At 40.7% G+C, this 25,137-nt stretch overlaps 1 protein-coding gene and 1 long non-coding RNA gene across 6 annotated transcripts in view; both read right to left on the bottom strand.

The window, feature by feature from the left end:
- zgc:158427 overlaps positions 1-25,137 on the bottom strand; it is a 37,759-nt gene that overhangs the window by 1,345 nt on the left and 11,277 nt on the right. For 4 of the 5 annotated variants that reach the window (XM_087292674.1, XM_087292673.1, NM_001080077.2 and 1 more), the window contains 8 exon segments: positions 23,076-23,210; positions 22,048-22,151; positions 21,843-21,967; positions 21,642-21,754; positions 18,395-18,532; positions 16,612-16,714; positions 656-756; positions 340-510 (listed from right to left, as the gene is read on the bottom strand). In XM_087292674.1, coding sequence (XP_087148800.1) covers positions 340-510; positions 656-756; positions 16,612-16,714; positions 18,395-18,532; positions 21,642-21,754; positions 21,843-21,967; positions 22,048-22,151; positions 23,076-23,210 — 990 coding nt within the window. 5 annotated transcript variants of the gene reach the window in all.
- On the bottom strand, positions 1,230-14,066 carry LOC147839807 (uncharacterized). Its single transcript, XR_015515244.2, has 3 exons — positions 13,569-14,066; positions 7,893-9,456; positions 1,230-5,149 (listed from the first exon to the last, which is right to left on the bottom strand). It is a non-coding gene; the product is annotated as an uncharacterized LOC147839807 (long non-coding RNA).

Here is a 25,137-nt window from a genome sequence, read left to right as displayed (position 1 = left end):
TAAATCAGGAAAGTGACATTCTAACTCTCTCTCTCCTTTTATTTTGTAGTGCTCAGTTTATACCCTAGAATCTGGTAGTGTTTGCTTTGTTTTGGGTTTTTTGGGGTTCATTTTTGTGATCTACCGATTTTAACAGGGAAATACTGGGAAATCTCTGTAGACTGATGACATTTCATGCCATTCAGACTTATAATCCTAAAATGTGAGCAAAAATGACATGTCTTGTCATCACTTTAGACATTAAGCTAGATAATCATTCAAATACTAGCTCTAAAGTGACAAAATCTCAATGGCTTGTTCACCTCTTGAAGCATTATGGGTAAACATGTTCAGTCTCACCTGTTTCAGGCTTCCTTTACCAGCACACATTTGGCCCAGCGCCCATGCAGGCACCAGCAGAATAGAGGACAGAGCCAATAACCAGCCGAGTACATATGCCCAGTCCGGGTATATGTACCAGCGGTTAAAAGTCAGAGGTGTGTACCTCACCATAGAATAAACGAAAGACGTCTGGAAATAAACAGAGGAAAAAGTGTTGTGAAAAAAAAGGTAAAGGAAAACATGAGTATTTTGTTACAAATAGTGTACAGATATTGTGGGTTTCTATTTTGTCATCAAGCATAACCATCTGTGAAATCTAGCTATAGATACAAACCAGAGACACAAGAGGAGTCAAGTATTTCCAGCACAGCATGAACCAATAGTTGGGTCGTGACTCTGTCATGTCCTCGATTATGTCAAACATTTTCTCAGCCCCTGTGTCACAAAAGAATTAAAAACAATTAAAGCTGCAAGCAGCGATGATAGGGACCTCGCACCCGGGCTCACCGCCGCCCGGTGACCTTACGATGACAGAGAACAGCGAACAATAAAAATATAAGCCGATATATATATAAAAAACCTAAGAAAAATACAGATTTATGCCAAACTTCCTCCTGTCAGCAGGTGGCGCTATACCTGTGACTCAAGATTGGCATGTAGATGTCTTCAGGAGAGGAATTTAATCAACCATGTGAAGTTTCAGGCACATGGGACATTTTTTGGCTGAGTTATAAGCCAAACTACCTTTTGCCAGCAGGTGGCGTTATGACTGACTCAATATTGTTATGGGGATGTGTTCAGGAGTGGACTTTTATCAAACATGTGAAGTTTCAGGCAGATCAGAGATTGTGTGGAGATTGTGTTATAAGACAATTTACATTCTGCCAGCAGGTGGCGCTATTAAAAACTCAATATTATTATGTAGATGTGCTCAGGAGAGGACTTTCATCAACCATGTGACATTTTAGACAGATCGGACATTGTGTGGTCGAGTTACAAGCCAAACTACCTTCTGCCAGCAGATGGCGCTATTACTGACTCAATATTGGTATGTAGATGTGTTCAAGAGAGGACTTTTATCAATCATGTGAAGTTTCAGGCAGATCGGACATTGTGTGGTAGAGTTATAAGGACTTCCTGTTCCATGGCGAAGCGTTGAGGTTTGTCATGCCACCACAGACACGCCCCTCTGCAAAAACTCTAGATCTTCACAATATATCATCGCTAGAGCTTTCAGATGACACCACTCTATTTTGGTGCTGATACGGGAAAGTTTGTGGTAGGAGTTTGTTATAGAGTCAAACATGTCATTTTCTGTGGCCAGCAGGTGGCGCTATAACTGTAACTGGATATCGGCACGTAAACCTGTTCAGGCCAGGACTGTTATTAAATGTGTGAATTTTGAGGCAGATCTGATAATGCATGCCTGAGTTATAACGACTTCCTGTTTTGTGGCGAATCATCAAAGTTTGCGAGGCTGCCACGGACACGCCCATCGACAAAAACTCTAAAGCTTCGCAATTTAACATCGCCAAGGCCTTTAGATGATAAAACCCAATTTTGGTGTCGATCGGATAAAATCCCTAGGAGGAGTTCGTTAAAATACAACGCCTGGAAATGGCAAAAACGCCACTTTTTCGCCGCAGGAAGTTAAAAATATCCGACTTCCTGTTAGGTTTGAGATATGGCTCCAAGAGACTTTTTCGTATGTTTTGGCATGTTTAAGGTGTGTGCCAATTTTCGTGCATGTGGGTGATTCGTAGCTCGGGGGCTCGTCCATTTAATTATTCTAGGTGGCGCTGTCGAGTCATTTTGCCACGCCCACTTCAATATTGTTATGTGGATGTGTTCAAGAGATGACGTTTATCAACCATGTGAAGTTTCAGGCAGATCGGACATTGTGTGGTTGAGTTATAAGGACTTCCTGTTCCATGGCGAAGCGTTGAGGTTTGTCATACCGCCACGGACACGCCCCTCTCCGAAAACTCTAGATCTTCACAATATATCATCGCTAGAGCTTTCAGATAACACTACCCAATTTTGGTGCTGATACAAAAAAATTTGTGGGAGGAGTTTATTACTCCGTAAATCATGTCATTTCCTGTGGCCAGCAGGTGGCGCTATATTTATATCTGGATATTGGCATGTAAACGTGTTCAGGTCAGGACGCTTATCAAGCGTGTGAGTTTTGAGGCAGATCTGATAATGCATGCCTGAGTTATAACGACTTCCTGTTTTGTGGCGAATCGTCAAAGTTTGCGAGGTCGCCACGGACACGCCCATCGACGAAAACTCTAAAGCTTCGCAATTTAACATCGCCAAGGCCTTTAGATGACAAAACCCAATTTTGGTGTCGATCGGATAAAATCCCTAGGAGGAGTTCGTTAAAATACAACGCCTGGAAATGGCAAAAACGCCACTTTTTCGCCGCAGGAAGTCAAAAATATCCGACTTCCTTTTGGGTTTGAGATATGGCTCCAAGAGACTTTTTCGTATGTTTTGGCATGTTTGAGGTGTGTGCCAATTTTCGTGCATGTGTGTGATTTGTGGATCGGGGGCTCGTCCGTTTAATTTTTCTAGGTGGCGCTGTCGAGTCATTTTGCCACGCCCACTTCCGAGACCCATATCAACCTGCTATTTACACCGGGTTTGGTGTGTGTGCAAATTTTCATGAGTTTTCGGGCATGTTTAGACCCTCAAAAGTGCCCCGATAGGGGGCGGAATAATAATAATAATAATAATAATTAAAGCTGCAAGCAGCGATGATAGGGACCTCGCACCCGGGCTCACCGCCGCCCGGTGGCCTTAGGATGACAGAAAACAGCGAACAATAATAATTTAAGCCGATATATATAAAGAACCTGAGAAAAATCTCTCATTTATGCCAAACTTCCTCTTATCAGCAGGTGGCGCTATAACTGTGACTCAAGATTGGCATGTAGATGCTTTCAATATAGGAATCTTATCAACCATGTGAAGTTTCAGGCAGATCAGACATTGTGTGGTTGAGTTATAAGGACTTCCTGTTCCATGGCGAAGCGTTGAGGTTTGTCATGCCGCCACGGACACGCCTCTCTGCGAAAACTCTAGATCTTGACAATATATCATCACTTGAGCTTTCAGATAACAACCAACCAAATTTGGTGCTGATATGAAAAAATTTGTGGGAGGAGTTTATTACTCTGTAAATCATGACATTTCCTGTGGCCAGCAGGTGGCGCTATAACTGTATCTGGATATTGGCATGTAAACGTGTTCTGGTCTGGACACTTATTAAACATGTGAATTTTGAGGCAGATTGGATAATGCATGCCTGAGTTATAATGACTTCTGGTTTTGTGGCGAATCGTCAAAGTTTGCGGGGCCGCCACGGACACGCCCATCGAAAAAAACTATAAAGCTTCGCAATTTAACATCGCCAAGGCCTTTAGATGACAAAACCCAATTTTGGTGTCGATAGCATAAAATCCCTAGGAGGAGTTCGTTAAGATACAACGCCTGGAAATGGCAAAAATGACACTTATTTGCAGCAGGAAGTTAAAGATATCCGACTTCCTGTTGTGTTTGAGATATGGCACCAAGGGACTTTTTCGTATGTTTTGGCGTGTTTGAGGTGTGTGCCAATTTTCGTGCATGTGCATGATTCGTAGATCAGGGGCTCGTCCGTTTAATTTTTCTAGGTGGCGCTGTCGAGTCATTTTGCCATGCCCACTTCAATATTGTTATGGGGATGTGTTCAGGAGAGGACTTTTATCAACCATGTGAAGTTTCAGGCTGATCGGACATTGTGTGGCTGAGTTATAAGGACTTCCTGTTCCATGGCGAAGCGTTGAGATTTGTCATGCCGCCACGGACACGCCCCTCTGCAAAAACTCTAGATCTTCACAATATATCATCGTTAGAGCTTTAAGATGACACCACTTAAATTTGGTGCTGATACCATAAAATTTGTGGGAGGAGTTTGTTACAGTGTAAAACATGTCATTTCCTGTGGCCAGCAGGTGGCGCCATAACTATATCTGGATTTCGGCATGTAAACGTGTTCAGGTCAGGACACTTATCAAGCGTGTGAGTTTTGAGGCAGATCGGATAATGCATGCCTGAGTTATAACAACTTCCTATTTTGTGGCGAATCATCAAAGTTTGCGAGGCCGCCACGGACACGCCCATCGACGAAAACTCTAAAGCTTCGCAATTTAACATCGCCAAGGCCTTTAGATGACAAAACCCAATTTTGGTGTCGATCGGATAAAATTCCTAGGAGGAGTTCGTTAAAATACAACGCCTGAAAATGGCAAAAACGCCACTTTTTTGCCACAGGAAGTTAAAAATATCCGACTTCCTGTTGGGTTTGCGATATGGCTCCAAGAGACTTTTTCGTATGTTTTGGTGAGTTTGAGGTGAGTGCCAATTTTTGTGCATGTGCGTGATTCGTGGATCGGGGGCTTGTCCGTTTAATTTTTCTAGGTGGCGCTGTCGAGTCATTTTGCCACGCCCACTTCCGAGACCCACAATAAACGTAAATTTTCGCCACTTCTGAGGCGTGTGCAAAGTTCCGTGAGTTTTCGGGCATGTTTAGCCCCTCAAAATCGCGATTCATTCCGGAAAAGAATAATAATAATAATAATTAAAGCTGCAAGCAGCGATGATAGGGACCTCGCACCCGGGCTCACCGCCGCCCGGTGGCATCAGGATGACAGAGAACAGCGAACAGTAATAATTTAAGCCGATATATTAAAAATATCTGAGAAAATCACAGATCTATGCCAAACTTCCTCCTGTCAGCAAGTGGCGCTATAACTGTGACTCATGATTGGCATGTAGATGTCTTCAAGAGAGGAAACTTATCAACCATGTGAAGTTTTAGGCAGATCGGACATTGTTTGGCTGAGTTATGAGCCAATCTACCTTCTGCCAGCAGGTGGCGCTATGACTGACTCAATATTGTTATGTAGATGTGTTCAGGAGAGGACTTTTATCAATCATGTGAAGTTTTAGGCAGATCAGACATTGTGTGGTGTAGTTATAAGGACTTCCTGTTCCATGGCGAAGCGTTGAGGTTTGTCATGCCACCACAGACACACCCCTCTGCAAAAACTCTAGATCTTCACAATATATCATCGCTAGAGCTTTCAGATGACACCACTCAATTTGGTGCTGATACGGGAAAGTTTGTGGAAGGAGTTTGTTACAGTGTCAAACATGTCATTTCCTGTAGCCAGCAGGTGGCGCTATAACTGTAACTGGATATCGGCACGTAAACCTGTTCAGGTCAGGACTGTTATTAAATGTGTGAATTTTGAGGCAGATCGAATGATGCATGCCTGAGTTATAACGACTTCCTGTTTTGTGGCGAATCATCAACGTTTGCGAGGCTGCCACGGACACAGCCATCGATGAAAACTCTAAAGCTTCGCAATTTAACATCACCAAGGCTTTAAGATGGCAAAACCCAATTTTGGTGTCAATCAGATAAAATCCCTAGGAGGAGTTAGTTAAAATACAACGCCTAGAAATGGCAAAAGAGCCACTTTTTAGCCGCAGGAAGTTAAAAATATCCGACTTCCTGTTGAGTTTGAGATATGGCTCCAAGAGACTTTTTCATATGTTTTGGCATGTTTGAGGTGTGTGCCAATTTTTGTGCATGTGCGTGATTTGTAGATCGGGGGCTCGTCCGTTTAATTTTCATATGTATTCAGGAGAGGAATTTAATTAACCATGTGAAGTTTCAGGCTGATCGGAATTTGTGTGGTTAAGTTTTAAGGACTTCATGTTTCATGGCGAAGCGTTGAGGTTTGTCATGCCACCACAAACACGCCCCTCTGCGAAAACTCTAGATCTTCACAATATATCATCGCTAAAGCTTTCAGATAACAACCAACCAAATTTGGTGCTGACACGAAAAAATTTGTGGGATGAGTTTATTACTCTGTAAATCATGACATTTCCTGTGGCCAGCAGGTGGCGCTATAACTGCAACTGGATTTTGGCATGTTCTGGTCTGGACTTATATTAAACATGTGAATTTTGAGGCAGATCGGATAATGCATGCCTGAGATATAATGACTTCCGGTTTTGTGGCGAATCAAAGTTTGCGAGGCCGCCACAGACACGCCCATCGACAAAACCTCTAAAGCTTCGCAATTTAACATCGCCAAGGCCTTTAGATGACAAAACCCAATTTTGGTGTCGATCGGATAAAATGCCTTGGAGGAGTTCGTTAAGATACAACGCCTGGAAATGGCAAAAATACCACTTATTTGCCGCAGGAAGTTAAAAATATCCGACTTCCTGTTGGGTTTGAGTTATGGCTCCAAGAGACTTTTTTGTATGTTTTGACGTGTTTGAGGTGTGTGCCAGTTTTCGTGCATGTGCGTGATTCGTAGATCAGGGGCTCTTCCGTTTAATTTTTATAGGTGGCGCTGTAGAGTCATTTTGCCATGCCCACTTCAATATTGTTATGGGGATGTGTTCAGGAGAGGACTTGTATCAACTATGTGAAGTTTCAGGCAGATCGGACTTTGTGTGGTTGAGTTATAAGGACTTCCTATTCCATGGCGAAGCGTTGAGGTTTGTCATGCCGCCACGGACAGGCCATTCTCCGAAAACTCTAGATCTTCACAATATAACATCGCTAGAGCTTCCAGATAACACCACCAAATTTTGGTGCTGATATGATAAAATTTGTGGGAGGAGTTTGTGACTCTTTAAAATCATGTCATTTCCTGTGGCCAGCAGGTGGCGCTATAACTGTATCTGGATATTGGCATGTAAACGTGTTCAGGTCAGGACTCTTATCAAGCGTGTGAATTTTGAGGCAGATCGGATAATGCATGCCTGAGTTATAACGACTTCCTGTTTTGTGGCGAATTGTCAAAGTTTGCGAGGCCGCCACAGACACGCCCATCGACGAAAACTCTAAAGCTTCGCAATTTAACATCGCCCATGCCTTTAGATGATAAAACCCAATTTTGGTGTCGATCGGATAAAATCCCTAGGAGGAGTTCGTTAAAATACAACGCCTGAAAATGGCAAAAATGCCACTTTTTCGCCGCAGGAAGTTAAAAATATCCGACTTCCTGTTGGGTTTGACATATGGCTCCAAGAGACTTTTTCGTATGTTTTGGCATGTTTGAGGTGTGTGCCAATTTTCGTGCATGTGCGTGATTCGTGGATCGGGGGCTCGTCCGTTTAAGTTTTCTAGGTGGCGCTGTCGAGTCATTTTGCCACGCCCACTTCCGAGACCCATAATAAACGTAAATTTTCGCCACTTCTGAGGCGTGTGCAAAGTTTCGTGAGTTTTCGGGCATGTTTAGCCCCTTAAAATCGCGATTCATTCCGGAAAAGAATAATAATAATAATAATAATTAAAGCTGCAAGCAGCGATGATAGGGACCTCGCACCCGGGCTCACCGCCGCCCGGTGACCTTACGATGACAGAGAACAGCGAACAATATTAATAAAAGCCGATATATATATAAAAAACCTAAGAAAAATACAGATTTATGCCAAACTTCCTCCTGTAAGCAGGTGGCGCTATACCTGTGACTCAAGATTGGCATCTAGATAACTTCAGGAGAGGAATTTAATCAACCATGTGAAGTTTCAGGCACATGGGACATTGTGTGGCTGAGTTATAAGCCAAACTACCTTTTGCCAGCAGGTGGCGTTATGACTGACTCAATATTGTTATGGGGATGTGTTCAGGAGTGGACTTTTATCAAACATGTGAAGTTTCAGGCAAATCAGAGATTGTGTGGAGATTGTGTTATAAGACAAACTACATTCTGCCAGCAGGTGGCGCTATTAAAAACTCAATATTATTATGTAGATGTGCTCAGGAGAGGACTTTCATCAACCATGTGACATTTTAGACAGATCGGACATTGTGTGGCCGAGTTACAAGCCAAACTACCTTCTGCCAGCAGATGGCGCTATTACTGACTCAATATTGTTATGTAGATGTGTTCAGGAGAGGACTTTTATCAATCATGTGAAGTTTAAGGCAGATCGGACATTGTGTGGTAGAGTTATAAGGACTTCCTGTTCCATGGCGAAGCGTTGAGGTTTGTCATGCCACCACAGACACGCCCCTCTGCAAAAACTCTAGATCTTCACAATATATCATCGCTAGAGCTTTCAGATGACACCACTCTATTTTGGTGCTGATACGGGAAAGTTTGTGGTAGGAGTTTGTTATAGTGTCAAACATGTCATTTCCTGTGGCCAGCAGGTGGCGCTATAACTGTAACTGGATATCGGCACGTAAACCTGTTCAGGTCAGGACTGTTATTAAATGTGTGATTTTTGAGACAGATCTGATAATGCATGCCTGAGTTATAACGACTTCCTGTTGTGGCGAATCATTAAAGTTTGCGAGGCCGCCACAGACACGCCCATCGACAAAAACTCTAAAGCTTCGCAATTTAACATCGCCAAGGCCTTTAGATGATAAAACCCAATTTTGGTGTCGATCGGATAAAATCCCTAGGAGGAGTTTGTTAAAATACAACGCCTGGAAATGGCAAAAATGCCACTTTTTCGCCGCAGGAAGTTAATAATATCTGACTTCCTGTTAGGTTTGAGATATGGCTCCAAGAGACTTTTTCGTATGTTTTGGCATGTTTAAGGTGTGTGCCAATTTTCGTGCATGTGCGTGATTCGTAGCTCGGGGGCTCGTCCGTTTAATTTTTCTAGGTGGCGCTGTCGAGTCATTTTGCCACGCCCACTTCAATATTGTTATGTGGATGTGTTCAAGAGATGACGTTTATCAACCATGTGAAGTTTCAGGCAGATCGGACATTGTGTGGTTGAGTTATAAGGACTTCCTGTTCCATGGCGAAGCGTTGAGGTTTGTCATACCGCCACGGACACGCCCCTCTGCCAAAACTCTAGATCTTCACAATATATCATCGCTAGAGCTTTCAGATAACACCAACCAATTTTGGTGCTGATACGAAAAAATTTGTGGGAGGAGTTTATTACTCCGTAAATCATGTCATTTCCTGTGGCCAGCAGGTGGCGCTATAACTATATCTGGATATTGGCATGTAAACGTGTTCAGGTCAGGACGCTTATCAAACGTGTGAATGTTGAGGCAGATCTGATAATGCATGCCTGAGTTATAACGACTTCCTGTTTTGTGGCGAATCATCAAAGTTTGCGAGGGCGCCACGGACACGCCCATCGACGAAAACTCAAAAGCTTCGCAATTTAACATCGTCAAGGCCTTTAGATGACAAAACCCAATTTTGGTGTCGATCGGATAAAATCCCTAGGAGGAGTTCGTTAAAGTACAACGCCTGGAAATAGCAAAAACGCCACTTTTTCGCCGCAGGAAGTTAAAAATATCCGACTTCCTGTTGGGTTTGAGATATGGCTCCAAGAGACTTTTTTGTGTGGTTTGGCATGTTTGAGGTGTGTGCCAATTTTCGTGCATGTGCGTGATTCGTAGATCGGGGGCTCGTCCGTTTAATTTTTCTAGGTGGCGCTGTCGAGTCATTTTGCCACGCCCACTTCCGAGACCCATATCAACCTGCTATTTACACCGCGTTTGGTGTGTGTGCAAATTTTCATGAGTTTTCGGGCATGTTTAGACCCTCAAAAGTGCCCCGATAGGGGGCGGAATAATAATAATAATAATTAAAGCTGCAAGCAGCGATGATAGGGACCTCGCACCCGGGCTCACCGCCGACCGGTGGCCTCAAGATGACAGAGAACAGCGAACAATATTAATTTAAGCCAATGTATATGTAAAAAACCTGAGAAAATCACAGATTTATGCCAAACTTCCTCCTGTCAGCAGGTTGCGCTAAGACTGTGAGTCAATATTGGCATGTAGATGCCTTCAGGAGATAAATTTTATCAACCATGTGAATTTTCAGGCAGGTCAAACATTGTGTGGCTGAGTTATAAGCCAAACTTCCGGTTGCCAGCAGGTGGCGTTATGACTGACTCAATATTGTTATGGGGATGTGTTCAGGAGTGGACTTTTATCAAACATGTGAAGTTTCAGGCAGATCAGAGATTGTGTGGAGATTGTGTTATAAGACAAACTACATTCTGCCAGCAGGTGGCGCTATTAAAAACTCAATATTATTATGTAGATGTGCTCAGGAGAGGACTTTCATCAACCATGTGACATTTTAGACCGATCGGACATTGTGTGGCCGAGTTACAAGCCAAACTACCTTCTGCCAGCAGATGGCGCTATTACTGACTCAATATTGTTATGTAGATGTGTTCAGGAGAGGACTTTTATCAATCATGTGAAGTTTCAGGCAGATCGGACATTGTGTGGTAGAGTTATAAGGACTTCCTGTTCCATGGCGAAGCGTTGAGGTTTGTCATGCCACCACAGACACGCCCCTCTGCAAAAACTCTAGATCTTCACAATATATCATCGCTAGAGCTTTCAGATGACACCACTCTATTTTGGTGCTGATACGGGAAAGTTTGTGGTAGGAGTTTGTTATAGTGTCAAACATGTCATTTCCTGTGGCCAGCAGGTGGCGCTATAACTGTAACTGGATATCGGCACGTAAACCTGTTCAGGTCAGGACTGTTATTAAATGTGTGATTTTTGAGACAGATCTGATAATGCATGCCTGAGTTATAACGACTTCCTGTTGTGGCGAATCATCAAAGTTTGCGAGGCCGCCACAGACACGCCCATGGACAAAAACTCTAAAGCTTCGCAATTTAACATCGCCAAGGCCTTTAGATGATAAAACCCAATTTTGGTGTCGATCGGATAAAATCCCTAGGAGGAGTTCGTTAAAATACAACGCCTGGAAATGGCAAAAATGCCACTTTTTCGCCGCAGGAAGTTAATAATATCTGACTTCCTGTTAGGTTTGAGATATGGCTCCAAGAGACTTTTTCGTATGTTTTGGCATGTTTAAGGTGTGTGCCAATTTTCGTGCATGTGCGTGATTCGTAGCTCGGGGGCTCGTCCGTTTAATTTTTCTAGGTGGCGCTGTCGAGTTATTTTGCCACGCCCACTTCAATATTGTTATGTGGATGTGTTCAAGAGATGACGTTCATCAACCATGTGAAGTTTCAGGCAGATCGGACATTGTGTGGTTGAGTTATAAGGACTTCCTGTTCCATGGCGAAGCGTTGAGGTTTGTCATACCGCCACGGACACGCCCCTCTGCCAAAACTCTAGATCTTCACAATATATCATCGCTAGAGCTTTCAGATAACACCAACCAATTTTGGTGCTGATACGAAAAAATTTGTGGTAGGAGTTTATTACTCCGTAAATCATGTCATTTCCTGTGGCCAGCAGGTGGCGCTATAACTATATCTGGATATTGGCATGTAAACGTGTTCAGGTCAGGACGCTTATCAAACGTGTGAATTTTGAGGCAGATCTGATAATGCATGCCTGAGTTATAACGACTTCCTGTTTTGTGGCGAATCATCAAAGTTTGCGAGGGCGCCACGGACACGCCCATCGACGAAAACTCAAAAGCTTCGCAATTTAACATCGTCAAGGCCTTTAGATGACAAAACCCAATTTTGGTGTCGATCGGATAAAATCCCTAGGAGGAGTTCGTTAAAGTACAACGCCTGTAAATGGCAAAAACGCCACTTTTTCGCCGCAGGAAGTTAAAAATATCCGACTTCCTGTTGGGTTTGAGATATGGCTCCAAGAGACTTTTTTGTGTGGTTTGGCATGTTTAAGGTGTGTGCCAATTTTCGTGCATGTGCGTGATTCGTGTATCGGGGGCTCGTCCGTTTAATTTTTCTAGGTGGCGCTGTCGAGTCATTTTGCCACGCCCACTTCCGAGACCCATATCAACCTGCTATTTACACCGCGTTTGGTGTGTGTGCAAATTTTCATGAGTTTTCGGGCATGTTTAGACCCTCAAAAGTGCCCCGATAGGGGGCGGAATAATAATAATAATAATAATAAAAAACGGAGCAATTCCAATAGGGCCTACGCACCGTTTCGGTGCTCGGTCCCTAATAAACGGAGCAATTCCAATAGGGCCTTGCACCGTTCGGTGCTCGGTCCCTAATAAGAAACGGAGCAATTCCAATAGGGCCTTGCACCGTTCGGTGCTCGGTCCCTAATAAGAAACGGAGCAATTCCAATAGGGCCTTGCACCGTTCGGTGCTCGGTCCCTAATTAAAGCTGCAAGCAGCGATGATAGGGACCTCGCACCCGGGCTCACCGCCGCCCAGTGGCCTCAAGATGACAGAGAAGAGTGAACAACAATAATTTAAGCCAATATAAATAAAGAACCTGGGAAAATCACAGATTTATGCCAAACTTCCTCCTGTCAGCAGGTGGCGCTATAACTGTGACTTAAGATTGGCATGTAGATGTCTTCAGGAGAGGAATCTTATCAACCATGTGAGTTTTCAGGCAGGTCAGACATTGTGTGGCTGAGTTATAAGGCAAACTTCCTTCTGCCACCAGATGGCGCTATGCCAGACTTATTATTGTTATGTAGATGTGTTCAGGAGAGGACTTTTATCAACCATGTGAAGTTTCAGGCAGATCGGACTTTGTGTGGTTGAGTTATAATGCAAACTACCATCTGCCAGCAGGTGGCGCTGTAACTGTGACTTAAGATTGGCATGTAGATGCCTTTAGTAATGGAATTTAATCAACCATGTGAAGTTTCAGGCAAATCAGACATTGTGTGGCTGAGATATAAGCCAAACTACCTTCTGCCAGCAGGTGGCGCAATGACTGACTCAATATTGTTATTTAGATGTGTTCAGGAGAAGACTTTTATCAACCATGTGAAGTTTCAGGCAGATCGGATATTGTGTGGCTGAGTTATAAGCAAAACTACCTTCTGTCACTAGGTGGCGCTATGACTGACTCAATATTGGCACGTATATGTGTTCAGGAGAGGACTTTTATCAACCCTGTGAAGTTTCAGGCAGATCGGACATTGTGTGGTTGAGGTATAAGGACTTTTTGTTCCATGGCGAAGCGTTGAGGTTTGTCATGCCGCCACAGACACGCCCCTCTGCAAAAACTCTAGATCTTCACAATATATCATCGCTAAAGCTTTCAGATGACACCACTCAAATTTGGTGCTGATACGATAAAATTTGTGAGAGGAGTTCGTTACAGTGTAAAACATGTCATTTCCTGTGGCCAGCAGGTGGCGCTATAACTGTATCTGGATATCGGCATGTAAACGTGTTCAGGTCAGGACTCTTATCAAACGTGTGAATTTTGAGGCAGATCGGATAATGCATGCCTGAGTTATAGTGACTTCCTGTTTTGTGGCGAATCGTCAAAGTTTGCGAGGCCGCCACGGACACGCCCATTGACGAAAACTCTAAAGCTTCGCAATTTAACATCGCCAAGACCTTTAGATGACAAAACCCAATTTTGGTGTCGATCGGATAAAATCCCTAGGAGGAGTTCGTTAAAATACAACGCCTGGAAATGGCAAAAATGCCACTTTTTCGCCGCAGGAAGTCAAAAATATCCAACTTCCTGTTGGGTTTGAGATATGGCTCCAAGAGACTTTTTCGTATGTTTTGGTGTGTTTGAGGTGTGTGCCAATTTTCGTGCATGTGTGTGATTCGTGGATCGGGGGCTCGTCGATTTAATTTTTCTAGGTGGCGCTGTCGAGTCATTTTGCCACGCCCACTTCCGAAGCCCATAACAAACATAAATTTTCGCCACTTCTGAGGTGTGTGCAAAGTTTCGTGAGTTTTCGGGCATGTTTAGCCCCTCAAAACTGCGATTCATTCCGCGGAAGAAGTCGGAAGAATAATAATAATTAAAGCTGCAAGCAGCGATGATAGGGACCTCGCACCCGGGCTCACCGCCGCCGGTGAACTCCGGATGACAAAGAACAGCGAACGATAATAACTTAAGCCGATATATGAAAAGAACCAGAGAAAATCACAGATTTATGCCTAACTTTCTCCTGTCAGCAGGTGGCGCTATGACTGTGTCTCAATATTGGCATGTAGATGTCTTCAGGAGAGGATTTTACTAAACCATGTGAAGTTTCAGGCTGATCAGACATTGTGGGGCTGAGTTATAAGCCAAACTACCTTCTGCCAGCAGGCGGCGCTATGACAGACTCAATATTGGCATGTAAATGTGTTCAGGAGAGGAATTTAATCAACCATGTGAAGTTTCAAGCTGTTCAGACATTGTGTGGCTGAGTTATAAGCCAAACTTTCTGTTGCCAGCAGGTGGCGCTATGACAGACTCAATATTATTATGTACATGTGTTCAGGAGAGGATTTTAAACAACCACGTAAAGTTTCAGGCAGATCAGACATTGTGGGGCTGATTTGTAAGCCAAACTACTATCTGCCAGAAGGTGGCGCTATGACAGACTCAATATTATTATGTAGATGTGTTCAGGAGAGGACTTATATCAACCATGTGAAGTTTCAGGCAGGTCAGACATTGTGTGGTTGAGTTATAAGGACTTCCTGTTCCATGGCGAAGAGTTGAGGTTTGTCATGCCGCCACGGACACGCCCCTCTGTGAAAACTCTAGATCTTTACAATATATCATCGCTAGAACTTTCAGATAACACCACCTAGTTTTGGTGCTGATACGATAAAATTTGTGGGAGGAGTTTGTAACCCTGTAAATCATGTCATTTCCTGTGGCCAGCAGGTGGCGCTATACCTGTATCTGGATATCAGCATGTAAACGTGTTCTGGTCAGGACTCTTATTAAACATGTGAATTTTGAGGCAGATCGGATAATGCATGCCTGAGATATAATGACTTCCGGTTTTGTGGCGAATCATCAAAGTTTGCGAGGCCGCCACAGACACGCCCATCGACAAAAACTTTAAAGCTTCGCAATTTAACATCGCCAAGGCCTTTAGATGACGAAACCCAATTTTGGTGTCGATCGGATAAAATCCCTAGGAGGAGTTCGTTAAGATACAACGCCTGGAAATGTCAAAAATGCCACTAATTTGCCGCAGGAAGTTAAAAATATCCGACTTCCTGTTGGGTTTGAGATATGGCTCCAAGATACTTTTTCATATGTTTCGGCATGTTTGAGGTGTGTGCCAATTTTCGTGCATGTGCGTGATTTGTAGATCAGGGGCTCGTCCGTTTAATTAATATAGGTGGCGCTGTCGAGTCATTTTGCCACGCCCACTTCAATATTGTTATGGGGATGTGTTCAGGAGAGGACTTTTATCAACCATGTGAAGTTTCAGGCGGATCGGACTTTGTGTGGTTGAGTTATAAGGTCTTCTTATTCCATGGCGAAGGGTTGAGGTTTGTCATGCCGCCACGGACACGCCCCTCTGCCAAAACTCTAGATCTTCACAATATATCATCGCTAGAGCTTTCAGATAACACAACCCAAATTTGGTGCTGATACGAAAAAATTTGTGGGAGTAGTTTGTTACACTGTAAAACATGTCATTTCCTGTGGCCAGCAGGTGGCGCTATATCTGTATATAGATATCGGCATGTAAACGTGTTCAGGTCAGGACTCTTATCAAAGGTGTGAATTTTGAGGCAGATCGGATAATGCATGCCTGAGTTATAACGACTTCCTGTTTTGTGGCGAATCGTCAAAGTTTGCGAGGCCGCCACGGACACGCCCATCGACGAAAACTCTAAAGCTTCGCAATTTAACATCGCCAAGGCCTTTAGATGACAAAACCCAATTTTGGTGTCGATCGGATAAAATCCCTAGGAGGAGTTCGTTAAAATACAACGCCTGGAAATTGCAAAAATGCCACTTTTTTGCCGCAGGAAGTTAAAAATATCCGACTTCCTGTTTGGTTTGAGATATGGCTCCAAGAGACTTTTTCGTGTGGTTTGGCATGTTTGAGGTGTGTGCCAATTTTCGTGCATGTGCGTGATTCGTGTATCGGGGGCTCGTAAGTTTAATTCTTCTAGGTGGCGCTGTCGAGTCATTTTGCCACGCCCACTTCCGAGACCCATATCAACCTGCTATTTACACCGCGTTTGGTGTGTGTGCAAATTTTCATGAGTTTTCGTGCATGTTTAGACCCTCAAAAGTGCCCCGATAGGGGGCGGAATAATAATAATAATAATAATAATAATAATAATAATAATAATAATAATAAAAAACGGAGCAATTCCAATAGGGCCTACGCACCGTTTCGGTGCTCGGTCCCTAATAAACGGAGCAATTCCAATAGGGCCTTGCACCGTTCGGTGCTCGGTCCCTAATAAAAAACGGAGCAATTCCAATAGGGCCTACGCACCGTTTCGGTGCTCGGTCCCTAAAAACTACCATTGAAGTTATACAGTCTTTATATAATGTTTGGTAGTTTGTTTGACTCTCACCGAAGATCCAACCGATGGCCAGAGACTCAAAAACAGACAGGAACAGAAGACAGGCTCCATTACAGGCGTAGTTATCAAACAGCTGGAATACATACATCCCACCCTGCAGATCACAATGCAAAAATTACAACTAGATACAGTAGAACATTACTCTCATATTAACTGTGTTCTAGACAATAGTCTTATTTCTGTGTCGAGTTGCTTAAAATATACTTTACAATATACCTTTTTCGGGATGTGGTATTTCTATGGTTCTTAAATACAAGCGTGAATAATGTGTGTCAACCTGGGCATTTTCTAAATAAATGATTGTTAGGCTGCATTAATCAGACTCTAGAACACGTTCCAAAAAACGATGCCATTTTAATTGCACCAACACATGTTAGTCTATCTGTCTTTATCTCGAGGTTCACATAATCTTGGATCTGGCCTGTATCCAGAGCAGATGGTTGGAGCACTAATGATGAACTCCCTACAGTCCCAGCAATATATGGTTCTGAAATACTAGCAATGACTGAGAGGGGCGCAGATCTAAATAAAAGTTGCTGGATTCCTCAAACATTATCTGCTTACTTTTCTCAGAGAAAATATGACAGCGTGGTCAGTCTATGGTAATCAACTTTCCTCTCCATACACTATCAACGACTTGTGTTATTTTTTATTTAATCATCAAGACCTCCATTAATACTCACCTCTCTCATAGTCACATTGTCTAGTCTTGACACTTGACCCTTGATACTACTTAGTCAATAACACCTTTCTTAGATTATCCCTACTTTTTCCAACTAGCATTTCCTACCAGACATCCACCTGCTTGCTGTTGTTTGTCAGAGGTAGAAAGAGTAATAATATATATATATATATATATATATATATATATATATATATATATATATATATATATATATATAAACTATAAAACATTCTACTCAAGTACTGTTACTTAAATACAATTTTATTGAAGTAAAAGTAAAGTTACATGTCTATAAATCTGCTTAAGTAAAAGTAAAAATCAACTCAGTATTTGAGTAACTATTTTTTTAAACAACTAAGGGCAGTGAAGATGGATGATTCTAGTGTAACATTAGTTCCAAAATGACAAGGAGATATAAATCTTTAGTTGCTTTTTTTGATTGAGCAACTTTAATTTAACAATTAAAGACCAATAACAAAAAATAAATAACTCTTCCTACTCAAGTGTGTCGTGCAGTATTTTCACTCAGGTTTGTGAGGACTCTCCATGGGTGTAAAGTATTTTATAAACAGCTTACAAGCGGGTTATTATATGGCCCTACCCCTAAACCCAACTCTCACAGGAAACCTGTGGGAAAATTTAAATGTGAAAAGAGTTAAGTATAATTATAAGCATTTTAAATTATGAGGACACAAGGCATGTCCTCTACACCACCTCAAAGTTGTAATTCATTGGTTATACCCATGACATTATGCAAATTTCAGTCCTTGTAAACCACCAAAACCTGAACAAACAGCCTGATCTCACGAGGAAACGTAAGTATTTTACATTTTGCCAGTTTAGTGGCTAATTCGTACGAGTTCAGTCGTACAAAATTGAACAATTTTAAAAAGGAGGCGTGGCACCTAACCCCACCCCTAAACCCAACCGTCATTGGGGGATGAGCAAATCGTACTAAATTGTACAAATTAGATCGTACAAATTCATACGAATAAGCCACTAAATGAAAAAGTTACGAATTGCCGTGAGATTGTGTTGGAACAAACAGTCACACACACACACACACACACACACACACACTGCTCTGACCTCTGTAACCATGATGAGTTGTCCAAAGAAACACGTGAGACAGAGGAGCAGGACTAAAAGTTCTCGACGTCCAGCTCTGCGCAGCACCTCAGGGAACAAGTCCATCACTGATGTAATCACACACTCTACTGAAACAAACTTTGAAGAATACAGCAGTAGGTTAATTTAAATCTTGAACTCATGATAAAAAGTCATCTAGCACATGCTATAAAATAGTTACGATAATTTGCTATAACCTGTTAACTCATCATTTAGAATAGACTGTTAGGGCTGACACATTTTGTGATAGGAGTTTGAAGGCCAGAAATCTACGTTTATTTTATATTATTTTATTCTGCAGCTGAGGTCAAAGATTTATTTTAAAGAGTATTTTAAAGTAGAACTCAAACATTTATATAAAAGTTAAATCCTCATTCAAGACAAACGTGTAACTCATGAAGAACTAAAACTTATATTAATGATTTATAAATGGGTAATAGTTGTTAATGTTTTGTAATGTATTAATTCTCTACTAACATAAGTCATACTTTATTTTGATGGTCCCTTTGTTACACTGCATCTACATGTCAATTAATTCCCATTAGATTAGAAGTAGACTGATAGGTTGGGGTTAGGGTTAGTGTAAGTTGACATGTACTTGCAAAGTTACTTATAGTCAGTTAGATGTCTGTTAAAGGAGCAGTATCAACAGATATTAAGCAGACAGTCTACTAATACTCAAATGGAGCATCAAAATAAAGTGTTACCCTAACATATAGACAGGCCCGGCCCTAACCAATTTGGTGCCCTAGGCAAGATTTCAGGTGGCGCCCCGTCACATCGCAGTAAATTCCACTGCTAGAGTACATATAGTCATAAGAAACTAAATAGCTTTTTGATCGACTACTACAAGCTGGGAAAACGTCAGATAAATATGCCAATGCAATTAACGTTATAACACCTAATGCTGCTGAATAGATCTAATATTTACACATTTTCTTGAGGAAGGACTGATGAGGGTAGTTACATTACTATTACTATTTTCCATAACATCTATGCCCTTCCATAACATTAGCTGACGTCAAAACTAACAGATAGCACTATAACTATTTATTGATTAGCAATGTTATGCCATATTTGTCAACGTTGGAATGTAAAAAATTTGGGACAACAAATAACTTCAAATGATAGAATGCATAGCAAAGAATAGAAAATATTGACAATAAAATTTTATTTTATTAAAATCTATGGTCTATACAGAAATTAAATAAAGCTATAAAATCTATTTAACTTTTAATTGTATTTGCATATTGATTAAAGTTACTATAGTTATTTAGAGAAGAGCAGCAGATGAATCTCTCATTGTGTTTTGTTTGATAACAGAGGTGTTAATGTAAGAATGCACAGATCTATAATGAATGAATGAATGAAGCGTTCGACTACTTTAGTAACTGTTGTGCTCATTTAAGAGAAAATTAGTTGTGTTTAAAATAAAACAAGCAGGATAGAGCAAAAAAAAGAAAAAAAGAAGCACTTTTCCAACGGTCCCTTACTGAGAGCTTCACTCCGCACGAGCTCTCCCGGCTAAACGCATATCTCTGGCTAAACGGAGCAGTGCTCTTTATATCGAGCGAAACCCCCCCCGAAAAAGACAGCTGTGAAACATAACCAGCTTTGTCTTTTTGTAGGAAACACACTTTAGATCTTTTTAGGCTAAGAGGTTTTTGAGTTATTGCCATCTATCCCTGAATGTGTCAGGAATATCAAAAACTAAACCCACTTACCCGCGCTCATTTCTGGCGCCCCCTGGATGTACAGCGCCCTTAGCATTTGCCTATACTGCCTATGCCACAGGTCGGCCCTGCATATAGAGACCCCCTAGTTTTTTGCGATTTTGCGATTACCGCTGAATCCAACACAAATCAACAAAAAGTCTATTTTTTTCAATCCTGCAAAGTTCTTTATTTAAATGCAAAATAATCATAAACAATGTAAATAATCCCATAAAGCACCCAATTCCAAACCATAATAAAATTATATTTATTTCAGTTTGCAGTTTTACATGACTTAATAGACGTGTATATGCTGTATCTGTCTGCAAATTTTTGGGAATTACCACCCAAAAATCTATTTTTTAATCGCCAAAAATCACAAAGATTTTTACAAAAAATTGTGAAAAACTAGGAGGTCTGCATATAGTATTAACTAATAGTATAAATGTAGGTTTTGGTTTCCCCAATAGGTGATTAGCTAATAATTTGCTAACATGTCATTGTGTTATGACTTACTGCGGCTCAGATAGGACTAACTAACTACTTACAGTATATAACCAATTAGTTAACAGTCCTGTGCCTGGGCACACATTGATTCATTTTCTTTTCCACAGCGAAATGAACCGCCAACTTATCCAGCTGCAACCCATCTCTGAAAAACATCCATACACACTCATTCACACACATACACGACAGACAATTTAGCTTACCCAATTCACCTGTACCGCATGTCTTTGGACTGTGGGGGAAACCGGAGCACCCAGACGAAACTCATGCAAACGCAGGAAAAACATGCAAACTCTTCACAGAAACGCCAACTGACCCAGCCGAGGCTGGCCTTGAACCAGCGACCTTCTTGCTGTGAGGTGACTGCACTACCTACTGTGCCACTGTGTCACCATATCATAACAGTTGCTTCCAATCTTTAGCTAATAATTACCTAAAGCAGACACCTGGAAGTTGAAGTACATTATTTTGTGTAATTTTAACATATGAATTTACATAATTAGTCAATATGATATGTTATAAGGGAATAAATACATCATGATGACTCATTTAACTAATAACAGTTCATTGATTGTTTAATGCTCGAATCAATTAGAATGCTCATTGGTTTCTCATGCAGTAATAATTGATAAATTGTTTAGGTCTTCGTAAGTTATACATTAACTGATAATTATCTGTGCATTAGTTAAAGATACTTTAATGTATATTTCTGCACCTGTAAAGTGTTCCCAGAAAATTGTACAAAACATTTGACGGTGATTAAAATCAATCTTTGTGCTGAACTATCCCTTTAAAAGCTTCTTGTATTGCTCTGTAGTGTGATTACGATTTAAGTATATATTTAACAGCTATGTTTTCGTTTACATGTAGATAATACAGACAGTTGAACATATTCAGATAAATGTCATTCAGTTTTCATTTTATAAACTTTAATTTAATACACTTCCAAATGCTTTAAAGAAACATTAAGGAGGTTAGTTTCAGCTTACCTGTGTGTCTAGGCCAAGCAAAATAATCATGATGAAAAAACAAACAGCCCACAACTGAGGAAAAGGCATCATAGCTACTGCCTGTGGATAAGCAATGAATGCTAGTCCTGGGCCTAAGAGAAACAGAGAGATCTGATTTTAAACATTTCACATTTATAGTCATTAATTTTGTTTTCATATGTTATATAAAGGGTGCAATACCAGATTCTGCTACTTCTTCAATTGGGACGCCTTGCACATGAGCCATAAAGCCCAAGACTGAGAACACAGCAAAACCAGCCACAAAACTGGTGCCACTGTTCAGAAGGCAAAGCCAAAAGCAGTCCCTGATGGATATAGATTATAAAAAGCATCATTGCAACAGATTCTGCAAATAATTTGATCTTTCCAAAACATCAGTACTAACCTATAGCAGTTGTTGTTGTATTGATTATAGCTCCCAAGTGAAATTAGAACACCACCAATCACACTATAGGAGAAGAAGATCTGAGTTCCTGCTTCCATCCAAACCTAAACAAACACACAACCTTAGAATGTATTTATAATTTTTTTTTAAATCATTACTAAAAACACTTCTGCAATCAGAATCTACAGCTATTGTACAAAGTAGTTGTGGTTAAAACAGTTGTGTTAAGCAAAAATGTTTTGAAAATTACATTTTTATTTAGCAGTAATGGAAAATTATGATGGCAGAGTTGTCCTCACAGTAGTTGTGTTTTTATGTATTTATGTTCTTATATGGGCAATAAAGTAATACTACTTAAAATAATACAACTCTATCCTCAAAGCGTCTGTTATTATGGCTCTTTTTTGAACGTTTTCAATAATTAATTAGCTGAAAAATGCATTTTTACTGTGGTGAAAGTGACAACTCATGGCATCCTGCTTTTCAGTATCTAAAAAACACACAATGTTTAAATATTGTGTAAGGCTTTAATCAGGTGAAGATTTTCACCTTTAAAAACAACTTTAAACAACAGAAACTTCACACACATCTGTGGCAGGTAAAATTACAATGATCTGTTAATTAAACTATGCCGCTATTTAATTCGTTAGTTAATTTTCCTTTGGCTTAGTCCCTTTATTCATCAGGGGTCGCCACAGCGGAATGTATCGCCAACTTATCCAGCATATGTTTTTCACAGTGAATGCCCTTTCAGCGGCAACCCAGTAATGGAATACAGACTCAATCACACAAATACACTACGGCCTATTTAGTTTATTCAATTCACTAATACTGCATGTCTTTGGACTGTAGAGTAAACTGGAGCACCAAGAGAAAACCCACGCTTACTTGACACAGAAATGGCAACTGACCCACCCAGGACTCGAACTAGCTACCTTCTTGCTAACTACTGAGCCACCGTGCCTCCCTAGTCTTATTGTATTTTAATATACTTTTATATTTTATATCGAGGACAGATGTGGAGTTACCTGTGGGTCAGCAAGGCGGGCTGGTTCAGGATACAAGTAAAACACAATCCCCTGCAGAGCTCCAGGTAGAGTCAACCCACGAATCAGCAACACAATCAGCATCACATAAGGAAATGTAGCTGTGAAATACACCACCTACAAGTGCAATACAACAAATAATGACACTGACAGAGCAGAAAATCAACTGTGAGTCACTGTGAGTAATCTCACTATTTATCATTTCAGAGGTGGGATTGACAGCATCTCAGTGGTCACCCATTGCTCACGTTCCCTGTTGGGAGCACCCTTCTGATGGACACTTATTCTGTAGCCTAACTTATTGTAAATTAACTTATTAATCACATAATCGCAATTAATTACATTTAAAAGACTGAAACTGAAGGTTGTAATTTTGCCTATTTAATTGTAAACTTAATGTAAAAGCAAAACAAAAACTATTTAAACTCAAAATATAATTGTTTATTCAAATTTTTGTTCAACTTGTAACACAGACTTCTTCATGTAAACAACAAACCCACAATAAACCATAAATTTAGAACCATAGAACCATGTAATAGAACCATCCTGGATTTATTACAGAAATAAAAACACAGGCATGTACAGATGGTCAGAATTATTAGCCCCCTCTTTGAATTTTTTTATTCTTTTTTAAATAAAACAGAGCAAGGACATTTTCACAGTATGTCTGATAATATTTTTCCGTCTGGAAAAACTCTTATTTGTTTTATTTCGGCTAGAGTAAAAGCAGTTTTTAATTTTTTAAACACAATTTTAAGGACAAAATATAAACCCCTTTAAGCTATATTTTTTTCTCGATAATCTACAGAACAAACCATCGTTATACAATAACTTGCCTAATTACCCTAACCTGCCTAGTTAACCTAATTAAACTAGTTACGCCTTTAAATGTCACTTTAAGCTGTAAAGAAGTGTCTTGAAAAATATCTGGTTTAGAAATTTTTTTTTTTTATTTAAAAAAAAATTAGGTTTAGAAATGTGTTGAAAAAATCTGGGGGAAAAACAAGCGGTCTAATAAATCAGGGGGACTAATAATTCTGACTTCAACTGTAAATGCCATCTGAATTTCAAAACAATCAATGCCAATAAAGAAAAAAAAAAACATTTGCATGTTGGATTCTAAGTGGACTATAAAAAAAATCCAAAATACAGGCATTGCAAATTTTGTAAATTTAAGTTCATTCAAGTTCATTTATTTATAAAGCACATTTAAAAGCAGTCACAAAACTGACCAAAGTGCTGTACATAAGACAAGATAAAAAAATTAAAAAGACAGAATATAAAACATAGAAATAAAGCAAGTGAAACGTCTGTAAAAATGTAAAAAGTTTGCGGTAGAACGAACTATTAAGATAATCTTAAAAAGCCAAGCTAAAAAGGTAAGTTTTAAGAAGTGATTTAAAAATGGATAAAGATGGAGCCATTCTAATCTCAAGGGGCAAGGTGTTCCACAACCGAGGACCTGCCATAGAGAAAGCTCTGCCCCCTCTACGTTTCAGCCTAGACTGTGGAACTGAGATTCTGCTCACTTGACCTAAGAGATCTCACAGGAGTGTAAGGATGAAGCAGCTCTGAGAGATAGGATGGGGCTAGATTATGGAGGAATTTATAAACCAGTAAAAGCACTTTAAAATCAATTCTGGATTTCACAGGCAGCCAATAAAGGCCTCTTAGAAGAGGGGTAATGTGGTCATTTTTTCGGCAATTGCATATAAATCTAGCAGCAGCGTTTTGGACCAGCTGAAGGCAAGAAACCTGGGATTTTGACATGCCACAAAAAAAAACACTTTAAAAAGTGTTTAACTTTAGACAGCAGAGGTAGTTGATAAAAACTGGAGCCAATAACCGAACTGATCTGTTTGTAGAGTTTCAATGACTCATCAAAAATGACACCCAGATTGTGGACACAGGGTGATCTGAAGGCAGATAAGCAGCCCAAATCTAGGCAAGAGGCCTGAACGTTTTCAGTAGGGCTGAAGACAATGAACTCTGTTTTATCCTCATTTAATGATAAAAAATTGTGGGACAGCCATATTTTGATCTC

The sequence above is a fragment of the Danio rerio genome, chromosome 18 (genome assembly GCF_052040795.2).
Source record: "Danio rerio strain M-AB ecotype USA chromosome 18, GRCz13ab, whole genome shotgun sequence".
NCBI lineage: Eukaryota > Metazoa > Chordata > Actinopteri > Cypriniformes > Danionidae > Danio > Danio rerio.
This window is presented reverse-complemented; position numbering and strand designations above follow the sequence as displayed.